Source organism: Protopterus annectens, chromosome 13.part0 (assembly GCF_019279795.1).
Source record: "Protopterus annectens isolate FY-2018-M chromosome 13.part0, PAN1.0, whole genome shotgun sequence".
NCBI lineage: Eukaryota > Metazoa > Chordata > Ceratodontiformes > Protopteridae > Protopterus > Protopterus annectens.
In genome coordinates, this window is record NC_056747.1 from 955,862,036 (window position 1) to 955,875,217 (window position 13,182).

Sequence of the window (13,182 nt, forward strand, 5' to 3'; positions counted from 1 at the left end):
TATAGTGTCCCTCTTCTCGTCACTCATCAGACCCATCATAGAGTACAATGCCCCGTTTGGGATGTACCTCACAAGACACTTTCACCAGCTGAAAAGACCACAAAAGTACCTCACCAAGAGGATTACTGGTCTCAAACATATGTCCTATGCAGTCCGACAGGAAAAACTCCAGCTGTACTCAGTGGCATATCGCTTACTCAGAGGTGATCTCTGCCTGACTTACAAAGCCATGTCCAACTCAGAATTGATGGACATGCTCCACCTAAAGAAATCCAAGTCACTGCGAGCCACTCGCTCTAGTGAGGTAAACCTGGCCACAACAATAAATAGAACATGCTGGAGGGATAGATTCCTGTCACAGAGACTCCCCATGCTTTGGAACAAAATTCCTAACTACATTAGGCAGAGCCCCTCACTAACACTCAAGAGAAACCTTGATAAGTAGATGGGTAACAGAAAATACACCCCTGGGATCACTTCATTGGCTCTTCGTGACAGAGGCTCAGTTAATTCATCAATGGGGCGGCAAAAGCTGACACACTCTGGCTAGGCTTATAAATGCCCTCTGGCAGATAGCCTAGTACCTACCTATGAACCTATATGTGCACAAAATGTAGAGGAAGGACTTTTTCAGATGTTTTACTGGTCAGATATTACAAAAGACATGAGTACTTGGAGCTTGTGAAGTGTGTCAAAATTTGCTGAGAGGCCAAATAAAAAGTGTTCCCAGATGTCAGAGTACCATGTAAATGCAGAAACCCAGCAAACAGCCAAAGGGGTAGGGTTGTCTTTCCTGAATTTGTGTAGCCGTAGCTCATGAAATTTGATTTTCTGGGTGTCTGTCCAACTTTCATGTTTTTGTGATTACTTTGTCTGCAACTGTTAAAGTTACAAGTAATAGTCATCTGCAGTAGTCTCTGGTGTGTTTATTGGATATGTCCCCAGAAGTACATGGTTTTAGATGGTACAATTTCCCTAGCGAAAACATGTCCCAAGAGCTCCCGCATTTCCCTTTTGAAATTATCAAGTTCTGCACCCTCCCAAAATGTATATCTTGCCATGTATCCCTTTCTCTTAATTTGCATTTTCAGCAAATCCCATCTACCTGCAGGAACATGTATTGCGACCTAGACAGAAGTATAAAAATACTTAATGCATTTAGAGGCACTTCCATGCAAAAGTTATGAATTTACTTCTGTTAGTCGCATGTCACATTTTGATTTTTGAATGTATACGTTTTGTTTGTTTGTAATGGAAGCTTGTTTAATCAGTTAAGTTCCAAAAAAGGGCAGCAGTTTTCAACGTTTACACCAAAAATTGTGCATTTGGCATAATGATCAAGGTCTTAACCTTATAAACACAAAGCACAGGCTTTGAGTCTGATCTTAGGTTATTGATAGGCTTAAAATAGCCCTTTCTGGCAATTAGCCTAGTATTCATCTATGAACCTATGAACAATATTTAGGGTTGGGGGGTGGCATAATGGTTAAGGTGTTTACCTCACAAACAAGAGGTACACAGTTTGATTCTAATTGAGGAAAATTGGCTAGGCTTAAAATGGTCCACAAGGGCAGCTAGCCTAGTACTTAACCTGCAAATCTGTGTCTTTCTAAACAACAGTACTGTGCGAGTGCAACATAACAATATATTTTTTTATCTCAAGCTTTTTTGACAGTCTGTTAAAACTTCAGTGCTGAAGTTAGGGACATTTGTGAGAAGAACTGTAATAATCTTGAAAACTGTCTCTGTTCTTTCAAAGAAAAATACTTAAGAAATTGTACTAAAGCAATATTGAGTCAAGATCAAAGTTAAAAATATACATTTTTCAGTAAGGTGTAATATGAAAGACAAAATATGTGAAAATGTGTTTTTGATGAAAAAAAAGTTGCTTTTTGATTGTCTGCACTGTTGTAGAACTTGTTGCTTGAAGATTACGGAGTTAAGTCACATGATGATTTCCATTATTTAGACTCGAGACCAAAACCGTATGAAATCCTGTTTGTGCTCTTGTTTATTAATAAAAGGACTGACTTAATTCTGACTATAACTATTGGATTAATACAGAAAGATTCCACTTTGGACCTAAAAGACAGAACCATAATGCCACAATGTATCTTTAGCCAGAATCAGATAGTGTCTAGCTTCTGAGTTCTTTTTCCGATATATTTTATTTCCAAAGCTTTTGTGCAGGCCTTTCATTGTCTGCATCTTTACTTGAGAATAAATTCTTACGTTTATGTGCATCAGGTAACAAATTTTATAATTGATGTTTGTGGTGTTAGGGCTGTTTTATTTATTAGCTTAAGGGTTTATACATTTCTATGTGTTTTCCAAGCCATGTGCTGTCTGTCCTTGGAATAGTGACTGCTTAAAACCTATTGCTAATAGCAGCTTATTAAAATGCCAAGTGCCGACACACAGGAAAAAGATAGACAATGCAGGAGATGAGTGAATCCTGAACATAATCATTCTCCTTTAACCTTTTTACAGGGGACAAGCCCCCGCAAAGTTATATGTACTAATTCCAAGACTGCCATACCTTAGAGAAAGGGAATTTCCGAAGAAGTGGCCATCTTTTTTTTTTTTTTTTTTTGGGCCATTTGGTCTCTGTTTCTGGACTCACTGTAGTGGGTCCCGACATTTCAAATGGTTACCAGTGCTAACATTTCAATATTTAAAGGTTAACTGCTTGGGAATGAAGGAGGTGGTGCTACAGAGTGACCACCTCCATTCTGAAAAATTGTGTGTGTTACGCATGCACAAAATAATTCTGGTAAGGCTTTAGCTATTTTTGGTAAGATTTTGCTGGAAGACATTGAGTTTAGTTTAAGGTGGGTGAAATATTGGATGTCAGTGCTTAAACCACTGCTTTGTAGCTCTGTAGTGTGAGTTTGTGTGTGGCAAGTGTCTTGCTATTAATCAGGCAGCAGTGCACATTTACAGTATAAAGGTAAGGCCAGTTGCCCTTTGTATTTTAATGGGTACCATTGGTGAGAGTCAAACCCAATCCTTCTGGATCCATTGCACAACATGTTGATAGCACTGATGTAGGAATTGAAACTTATGCTTGTAGTATATAATTGTCACATTAAGAAATTTAGTACCAGTGTAGCAAGTTAACTATATTAGCATTAGTTTTCAGTATATTGTAATGTAGATATTATTAGTCGCCTGTTTGATTAGGTAGGTATTGCATATTGAAAATGTAATTATAATTAAATTGAGCATGTTGAGTGAATAAACCCATTAGTTCCCTTACCCGTTTTTATGACCAAGCAAGAACAGTACATATCAGTTTGCATTTGGCTAGAGTACCAGTGAAACTCCCTTATCTTATTGGACAAGTTACGATGTATTTAATGTCCACCTGACCAGTCACCATGAAAAACAGATGAATCTCGGTTTAAATTTTCTTTCAAAAGATGTGATGATAGCAGATACTAGCATAAGGTGCATGTCAAAAATCATACAGAGGAGCTGTTATCTACAGTAATACATTTGATAACCTAATCAGATCCAAATGATAACCACTGGAAAACTTTTATTGTTATTTTAATGTTTATTGTGTTTTGCTTGAAATCTGGAACTTCCTTATGTAACTACGATAATGTACTCCTTTTCAGAATACTTATGACAGGTGTCCTATGGAACTGGTTAGATGCATAAAACACATTTTGTACCATGAGCAGAGACTTGTACGAGAAGCAACAAACGTAAGTACAGATGAGTGTAAATTTCTGTTGAAAGTTTTCTTCATCTGAATCTTTCCAAATGTAAAAATGTTTTTCAAATATTCTTTTAACCAGTTGTGTAAGCAGATAAAAATCAGAAATCAGTACCATCACACTCCTGTACTCAAATGTACGTACATCTTAAGGAAAATGTGGGCATCAGTTGTTCATTTACCAGCATATACTTGGGTCACAAGGGTATTTATTATTAAAATTGTAGATGTATCCATGTACAAGCTAGTCTGTGATTATTCCCTACATAGACTGTATTGACAAGTGGTATCAGAAGACCTGGTCATCTGGTGTTGTATGAAATGTATGTACATATTGGAAATTGAATCCGGTAACGGATCACTCAGAATTCATTTCAGTGGTAGATATTAAGTAAAGTGTGTCATAAAGTGACCTGTTAATGTTAGTCAGAAACAAGACAGGTTATTTACTGCAAAGAATTGAAAGCCAGTGGACTTAAAACTGAAGGAAAAGGCTGTCTGCTAGGAAGGGTGTTAGAATGGATGAAAGAATATAGAACTTTTCACATTGATGATCTAAAATTATCAGTTAACCATAGGAATGTGGCAACAGCAACCATCCAGATGTTGGGATTTTTTTAGAGCCTATGGAAAAATCTAGTGTGTTGCTAATACAGATCACAAGCACAGAGAAATGTGTAGCACGTAGACAGGATTTTACAATATTATAGACTGCATTACCATGAAAAAAAATCGCACACTGCTATAATGTTGAATTAAACAGTGTTTTTGCAACCGTTGACCACAGTGTACTAGTAGCTTGACTTCAGCATTCCTCCAGGGTTCAGTGCTAAGTCCAGTGATGTTCACCTTGTTAATTATCAAGTAATTTCTCACACTTCCAAAGCTTCAACTCACTATTTGTAGTAATTGACAAAGAACTTGAAGCAGCTTTTCCAGTGATGACATCCACATCAGTGTTTTGTAAGCCACTTGCATAGCTGCCCAAAAGGGGCATTTTTTTCTCGGCCGCGGTTACTTTTAAAGTTAAGTTGTCACCAGCTTTAGCCCCTTTGTCATAGCCTAAAAAATAATCTTCAAGGTCCCGAAACCTCAAATGCAACAGGAATTTGATAATGTTATAGCTAGTAAGCTGTTATTCACAAGAAATTTAAAGTGACAGTACTTCGAAGGAGAGGTCAGTAATGGTACCATTGCAAGGAGGAACTAGATGTGGAGAGTGGAAGTGAGTGGATAGTGCCAGCTTACCAATTCCTGGGGGGAAAAGGTGGCATTGTCCCCCTGCATTGGCAACATTTTCTTTAGAGTGCTGATGCACTGCCTTTGTCAGTGCGCCCAGCAATTCTCACATAGTAAAAGTGGAACTTTACTTTCTAGGGAAGTGGTGGTGCTGCGGTAGCGTTGTCGCCTCACAGTAAGACGTCCCGTTCGATTCTCAGTTAGAGCATCTTCTGTGTGGCGACATGCGTGAATGGGCATTCCTGTGTTGAAGGTTGTGCGTCAGGCCCGGCAAGTCGGCACGTAAAAATCTACTGCCAATCATTAGCGGACCGGAGTTCCTCTGTGGCGACCCCTAACCGGGAAAAGCCAAAAGACACAACAAGTGCATATTCTTCTTGGTATGCAGTTATTGCTTGTGGTGCTGCTGTAAGGGGGTTTGACTTAGGCTGATTCACTTAACTAACAGGCCTGCCAACTGCTATCCATTTCTCACCTCCAATGAAGAAATGCTGGTGATTTCAGAGCCAATGAACAAATGGGCCATAGGACTTTCACCCCAGGAAGAGGATGGGCTGATTCTTCATCATAAATTTATTTTATTTATTTTTATTTTACATTTGTTTACTGGGAAAGTCCAACTGGAACTAGGTCCATTTACAGTGGAGGCCCGGGGAGAAAAGCTCCACATCAAACAATTTTATACAGTGGTATATACACAATCAAAAGATATGTCATACAATAGTTCATTCCAGGCAGGCTTACTTTACACACAGTGGACCCTGGATGTCTGTGTTTGGGGGAAAAAAAAACACATTGACTGATACAATTAGAGAGACATCTCACAAGACATAATAGCAAATAGTATACTCTGTTATGGGAGTTTCTGGGTGCTGTGTATTAGACATGGTAAGCAGTGAAAGAGAGGAGGGCAGCAAGAATTGGAGGAGAGCAGGAAAGCGTTTATGTAATTCAAGGACAGAGCCAGGACTGCAACTGGTGTGGCTTAAGTGATTTTCAGAACAGTGAGATAGATGTTAGCGATGGTATGAGAGAAAAGAGCTTTCCCTGCAGTGTTGTTGTCTTTGGATATACAGAGCAGGGTCTTGTTGGGTGAGCGTAGAGGACGGTTTGCTGAGTATTGGTTTAGTAGTTAGTTTAGGGCTGGAGTTTTGTGGGGATTCTTCAGTATGTTGATGGTGAGCACTAGTTGGTGGTAACTCATTAGCTGATGGAGTTCTAACCACTGTAGCTCATTTAGGGCAAGAAGGTGATGACTTCTAAAAGTGGAGTTATTGGCGAATTTTGCAATTTTATTGTAACATGATTCTAGTTTGTCTGTTTTCATGATGTGAAGTAGGATTGGTGATGCATATAGTAGGGAAGGCGAGGTGGGTTTGGGCTAGGGTGATTCGTGCTTAGTCTGATAGGAATTTTATGTTTGTATAAAGTTCCTAATTTTTTATGTACCTTTTTAATAGTTTGAGAGATATGGACATTAAAGTGAAGATCCTTATCTGTTTCAACACCGAGGAGCTTAGTATGGGGGGGAGGGAGAGATTGTGGTGCCATTTTTGGAGGTGATGGTGAAGGAAGGAGGTGTGGTTTTGGATTTGTTGGGGATGAAAAGAAGTAATTTGGTGGTCTTGGGTTTAGAATAAGTTAGATATCAATAATCCATTTTAACATGGAGCAGAAGGATTCTTCGGTAAGCTTTTGAAGAGTGGTTATGGTTGGGGCTGAACAGATTAGGATTGAGTCATCTGCATACTGTATAAGTGATGCATGCAGGGTGGAGGTATGTAATTTGTTGGTGAAAATGGTATATAGTAGAGGACCCAGTATTGATCCTTGTGGAACGCCTATGGCAGTTGGTAGAAGCGGTGATAGTACACTTTGCTATTTGACTGATTGTTTTCTATCAGAGAGAGAGTTTTTGAACCAGGAAGTAGTGTAGGGGGCAAAGGACATGGCGGTTAGAGTGTCTAAAAGTAGGTTATGTGAGACCATGTCAAATACTTTAATCTAAGAATGTGGCTGATACAAAGTTATTGTTTCTAAGTTGATTAACCTGGTTTGTAAAGGAGAGAAGAGCAGTAGTTGTACTATGGTTTGGACGGAAGCCATGTTGTGTGAGGGTAAGTGCATCACCTGGGTGTGAATGCATTTCTTCAGGAGCTTGGAAAGGGGGAATAGGATAGCAATGGGGCGGTAGTTTGATAGTTCATAGGAGTTGCCTCTTTTGTGTAGGGGAATGATGCATGACACTTTCCATAGTTGGGGGATGTAAGCTTCTTGTATGGAGCGGTTTATAAGAAGTGAGACAGGGTAGGCTAGGGACTTTGCAGCTAATTTTAGGAAAGTAGTGGGTAGACCATCTGCTGCGAGAGTGGTGGGTTTTAGTTTTGAGAGTAGTTTTTTAACTGTGGAGGTTGGTACAGGTGAGAGTGCAAAGGGGGGTATATTATTGTGATCTATAGTTGGGGTGAATATAGAGTTATTACTGGATAGCGGGGTAGATAATGAGAGAATAGATTCTATGAAGTGATGGTTAAATTGAGAAGCTATGCTGTCATTATTATTGTTGGTGTTGGGAGCTGGGGTGATAGCTTTGCCGGGTTTTAGAAGGGAATTGATAGCCTTGCCAGAACTTTTGGGTGTTTTTGGAATGTTTGTTTTTCACTACTTCTTATGGATCCAAAACAATCAGTGAGTTGGCCCCTTGGGAATGGAATAGTTCAACAGCTCTATGCTAAGTAAGTGAACTTCTCTGGGGTGGGGTAATACACAGCTGTCCAGGAAGGGGAGATGAAGTAAATACAACTATATAAAATACAGAACTACATGGGCTAGGGGTGCAACTAAATAGGGCTGATATATGGGGTGCGGTTATCTATAGTGTGTAAATGCTGCCACCTAGTGGTAAAATTGTATATTGATGCAATTAATCTGTAAGATGCGGTCAGCTAGAAATGATTAAATCAGGGAGGGGAGGGAAGGATGTCTACAGACGGCAGTAGGCTGCTAATCGTGTACGCCGTGGGTACATAAGCATTAAAACACAAATTAAAAATTGGTGGAAACAAGTAGATAGTTCTACATACATGCTGACTCCTTTCTGAGGAAGAACACACTATAAACTGCGCTGTAGGTTGTTTTGGGTCCAGGCAGTCCAGGGACGTCCTCCTTAGAAGGGTAGAAATTCTTGGGTAGTATAATTTGAGGAACACCTGAAGTTGGAGGGCGAGGGTGGAAGCACTGCTGAACTCCGTGTAGGAAGCAGATGGGTTGGTGGACTGTTGTCCTGCTCAAGATGTGCCCAGAGAGGGACTTACAAGTTCCATAATTGGCCCATTTCCAATCCTTCTGCGGAGGGAACAAATGAGTTAGTTGGAAAAAGGTTGAGGAACCATCATTCTGCTCAAATGGATTGGGGAGGGGAATAAAAGGCATTCATTTTCTGGAAAGACTTCTCCAAGATGAAGCCAAATGAGTCTGAATATTGTCCATTATCCATTTGCTTAAATTCACCATATCTCCACATATAAGCCTGTCTGTTTTACACTCAGCATGCTCAAAGTGCCCACTCATTGCCATTTCTCAGAGTATTCCCTTCCTTCCTTCAAGCACCAGATTAAGGAGAAAAGTGACCTATATTCACTGTTTTTTTGTATCTCAAGACTCGGCAAAGTGAACCTTGATGTTTAAATAGCGAGCAAAAAACTACTGTGATTAGATGACATAAAAATGAAGCCTTTCCATTAGCCAGCTAAGTACCCTCAGCCTGTCAAATTAACTATTTTTACCCCAAGGACACCAAAGGATGGAGAAGAGTAGAAAAAGTTTGTAGGCAGAACAGACGATGTTATGTGATCCTATCTCGCCTACATTCTGACTGATGGGTTCGGAGCCGATCCCTCTGCTCCGACTCGGCACGCTTATGCCAAAGAGCGAAGTCTCTTATTGGCTGAGCTTACTATATCCCAGGATGCACCACTACCAGTCCCCCAGATCTCGTTTGCCGCTAACTAGCGAAGACGTGGTCTCGAGCTGGCTGAGCTGAGTAGTAAATTTTACTTACTTTTTTCTGTCAGAAAATTGTTTTTCCTGTCATAAAAAGCTGTTTTAACGGCTACTCTGTGCTTTGTGTAGTGATTGAAAGTTTTTTGTGGAAACTTGTTGAGTGATTGGGTGTTGTTGCTGATTTCAGGCCTCCTTTATCTGTAGGGCCTTTCCCGGTCAGTTAACCCCTCTCAAACTTTTGGGATTTCAGATCCCCTTGAGTTTCTTGTTGTTCGGATTGTTAAACCGGCAGTTCTAAACTGATTTTTTGTAGAGTCAGTTAAGTAAAGTTAAATTTGGATTGTGTGTTCTTACTGCATTTTGGTCATAATGTCTCAAAATCCTAGGCCTTCGGGCTTCAAAAAATGCACCAAATGTAATTTTAAAATGTCAATCACAGATGACCACTCTCTCTGTGTTTATTGTTTGGGTGCAAAACATTTACAGGAGTCATGCAGCGTGTGTCACGCTTTTTCCTCTAGGGTCCTCCAGGAGAGGAAAAATAAGCTTATTCTTAAAGGCTTAATCAAACCCTCCTTCGAAGAAGCTCTAGCATCCTCTCCTTCTCGAACCAAAAAGAAGGCGTCGGCTCCGACCAGTCCGTCGGATCCTGCCGCCCAAAGACCTAAGCAAGCTTCTCCCTCAGCTCCAAGGACTTGGAGCCGAGGGCGAACGGTCTGCCTCGATGCCACCAGTCTCGACTCCTCGGGCTTCGGAGCCGATGGCTGGGGCATCGAGGCGGGTCACCTTCGCCGGCTCCACTGGTCTCGGAGCCGACTAAGGTTGCCCGCCAGACACTTCCTCCTCGGCGCCAAGTCCTCCTCGGCACCGATGGAATCTACTGTGGGTATTCCTCAGCGCCGATAATCATCGAGTCGCCTCGAGCCGGGTCCCCTAGTCCTTTGGGGCCGTTGGAGAGGCCTTCAACCCGCTCAGTATCCTCTAAGTCCTCGAGGATGTCGGATTCGGATATAGACAGGGTGCTCCAAAGACTGTTCCAGTCCCCAGTCTTTCAAAAATTTGTTTCCGCTCCGACCCAGTTGGCTTTGGAGCCGATAGCCCATGCCCATCCCATGGCTGTTCCTCCTCCGACCGCTTCGGCTCCGTCGGAGCAGATGCTGTTGGAGCCGGTGGAGATCTTAGGGTCGGCTCCGACCCTTACTCCAACCCGGGCCTTCGGGTCCGAGTTTGGTACACGGACTTCTTCGGCTGGACCCAGGGGTGATGTTTCGGGACCTATGCTTTCGGTTCCGAGCCTCCCTCTCGGTGCTTCGGCTGCGGGATTGCCGTCTGCTATCATGGCTCCGGAGACTGGACACTCCCAGGATTCTGGGGGTCCGGCTTTCAGGGCTATGAGGAGTGCCTTGGCCAAGTCTTCGGCCATCTCTCCGGCTTTACCGGCACCTTCCCTGGGCGTGGAGACTGGGTCTTTGGCAGTTCCCCTGTCCGTAGGCAGCGGAGCCCCTGGGCCTGAGGTTACCCCCATTGTTGTCTTCGGAGGAACCCCCGAGGAAGAGATCGTGCAAGAGGAAGCACGTGGACTCCCCGAGTCTATTACATCGGACACTGATCTTGATGATGCGGAGGGGTCCCCGAAGTCATCCTCAGATGATGTCTCATTTGCAGACATCTTAGAGATCCTCAAACAACGAGGCGGCTGGATATCCAAACCCCCCTCTGCTGATGAGTCAGTGCTCCTCAAGGCCTTTGGGGCTCAGCCCTCCGCCTCCTGGGTGTCTCCGCCCTTCGACGAGCTTCTGGATTTAGTTTGTCGAAGGGCGTGGGAACATCCAGATACCGTGGAACCAGTCCCTTCTCGTCCTAATAAATTTTTGTCTGCCCCACCAGAGAAGGAGTTCCTCACTAAAGGCGTGGCTGTAGATGCCATGGTGGTGGCATCTGCTACACAACAGGACGTGGCAGAGGCTTCAACGTCCGTCCATCCTCCTAATAAGGAGTCTAGGAGCATGGACAGGTACGGAAGCGCACCCTGACTTCAGCGGCCTTTACTTTAAGGTCTCTGAATTATTTGGCACATTTTACCAGGCTTCAGAGGGATCTGGTCAAGGAGCTGTCAGATTCCTCTCGGTAACCTACCTGAGCAGCTAGCCCAGTCGGTTAGCTCTCAGTTGGCTATCCTTACGCCAATTTCTAACTCGTCCATGAGGCTCATTTCCTATGCGGCCGAAGGCGGGTAGAGCGGCAGGCACAGGCGTGGCTCTACGGAGACAAGCCTGGCTCCGCTTGTGTCAGTTTGTGGAGGCCTTCAAGTCTTCCTTCGCCGACGCTCCCTTTGATGGGTCCTCTTTGTTTGGACCCAAGGTTAAAGACACCCTTACCCGCTGTGAGCAAGAGGGAAAAACTTTATCTGCCGTAGGTGCCCGTTATTCCACTCCCTTTCGGCCTTATCCCAAGGCCAAAGGAGGGGGGAAGATGAAGATGTGGTTCCGGAAATCACGTACGTTTTTTCCTCAACAGCAGGAAGATTCCCCTTCCAGAGGCAGAGGACGGGGAAATTTTTCTGGGAGACGCCGTCCCAGAGGCGGCAGAGGGCCCCGCAATTCTGGAGACCGCGAGTCCTTTCGTGGCTCTTCAGCCTCCCACACATCATGAGGGATTGCCCGGCTGTGCTGCTCCGGAGCCAGTCGGGTGTTGTTTTGCCAAGCACCTAAAAGCCTGGGAGTCAATCACTCAGGACAGATGGGTGCTTCGGATCATTGCCGGGGGTTACACCATCCCATTCACATACTCACCACCACCGTCCAAGAAAATCCCGGACCCACCACCCAGTCAAAGGGAAATTGCAGCCGCAGAAGCTTTAAAGCTGCTAGAAAAAGGAGTCATCCAACCGGTCCCCACAGACCAGATCGGATCCGGAAATTACTCCAGGTTCTTTTTAGTGCCAAAAAAGACAGGGGACCTGAGACCAATATTGGATCTCAGCAGACTGAACCAATCCGTCACGAAATCCAAATTCGAATGGTCACGTTACAATCCATTCTCCCATTGTTGGAGAAGGATGTTTGGATGTGCTCCATAGACCTCAAGGACGCCTATTATCACATACCGATACATCAGGCGCCCAGGAGGTATCTGCGCTTCAGCCTGGGAGTCAGTCATTACCAATTTTGTGCTCTGCCCTTTGGTCTCACCACAGCCCCCAGGGTGTTCACCAAGTGTTTGGCAGTAGTGACGGCTCACCTGAGAAGTCTTGGATTCCAAGTGTTTCCCTATCTGGACGACTGGCTCCTGACTGCCACCACCAGGCATCTACTAATGGACAACCTCAAAGCCACCATCTCCCTGGGTGCTACCCTGGGGATTACATTCAATTGGTCAAAGTCTGTCTTGCTGCCCTCTCAGCGCATAAGGTTCATAGGAGCAGAGATAGACTCAAAATTGATGCACGTTTTTCTTCCTGCCGAAAGGAACCAAACTTTACAGGGCCAAGTTCAAGCTCTGATTTCAAGATCCAAAGCCCCAGCCAGGATGGTTCTTCAAGTTTTAGGTTCAATGTCTGCCACGGTTCTTTTAGTTCCTCTGGCAAGATTGCACATGAGGATTCTTCAGTGGCTATTGTCAACTCAATGGTCCTTTCAGGATCTTCCCCTCAATCATCACATCATGATTACGGAAACATGCAAACGGGACCTTCGCTGGTGGCTTCAGACATCCAATCTAAATCAAGGAAGCCCCTTTGTTATTCCCTCTCCAGTGGTTACCCTGACGACAGATGCCTCCCAGATAGGGTGGGGGGGGGCATTGTCTGGGCAGGTTAGTTCAGGGCTCCTGGCTTCCAGACGAAGCTCTTCTCCACATCAATGTGTTGGAGACGAGGGCTGTACTTCTATCCCTACAGGCCTTACACAACTTTCTTCCTCAGGGCATCATCGCCATCCACACAGACAACATGTCGGTGGTCTGGTATCTGAACAAACAAGGAGGGACCAGATCTTACCCCCTTTGCAGAGAGGCCATGAGGGTGTGGGAATGGGCTGTAGCTACCAACCGCTTCTTGGTAGCGACCCACATTCCGGGGAAATCAAATATATTGGCAGACAAATTGAGCAGGACAATTCTCTCTCCTCACGAGTGGTCCCTAAACGAAACAATAGCAGCTCAGGTTTTCAGGAGATGGGGAACGCCGTGCTGCGATCTATTTGCAACACCACTAAACA

The 13,182-nt window shown here is 43.9% G+C and overlaps 1 protein-coding gene across 4 annotated transcripts in view; it reads left to right on the forward strand.

The window, feature by feature from the left end:
* Positions 1-13,182, forward strand: part of LOC122787814 (signal transducer and activator of transcription 5B-like) — a 2,227,565-nt gene that overhangs the window by 657,066 nt on the left and 1,557,317 nt on the right. For all 4 annotated transcript variants that reach the window (XM_044054718.1, XM_044054719.1, XM_044054721.1 and 1 more), the window contains one exon: positions 3,624-3,713. In XM_044054718.1, coding sequence (XP_043910653.1) covers positions 3,624-3,713 — 90 coding nt within the window. The remainder of the gene's footprint in view (positions 1-3,623; positions 3,714-13,182) is intronic.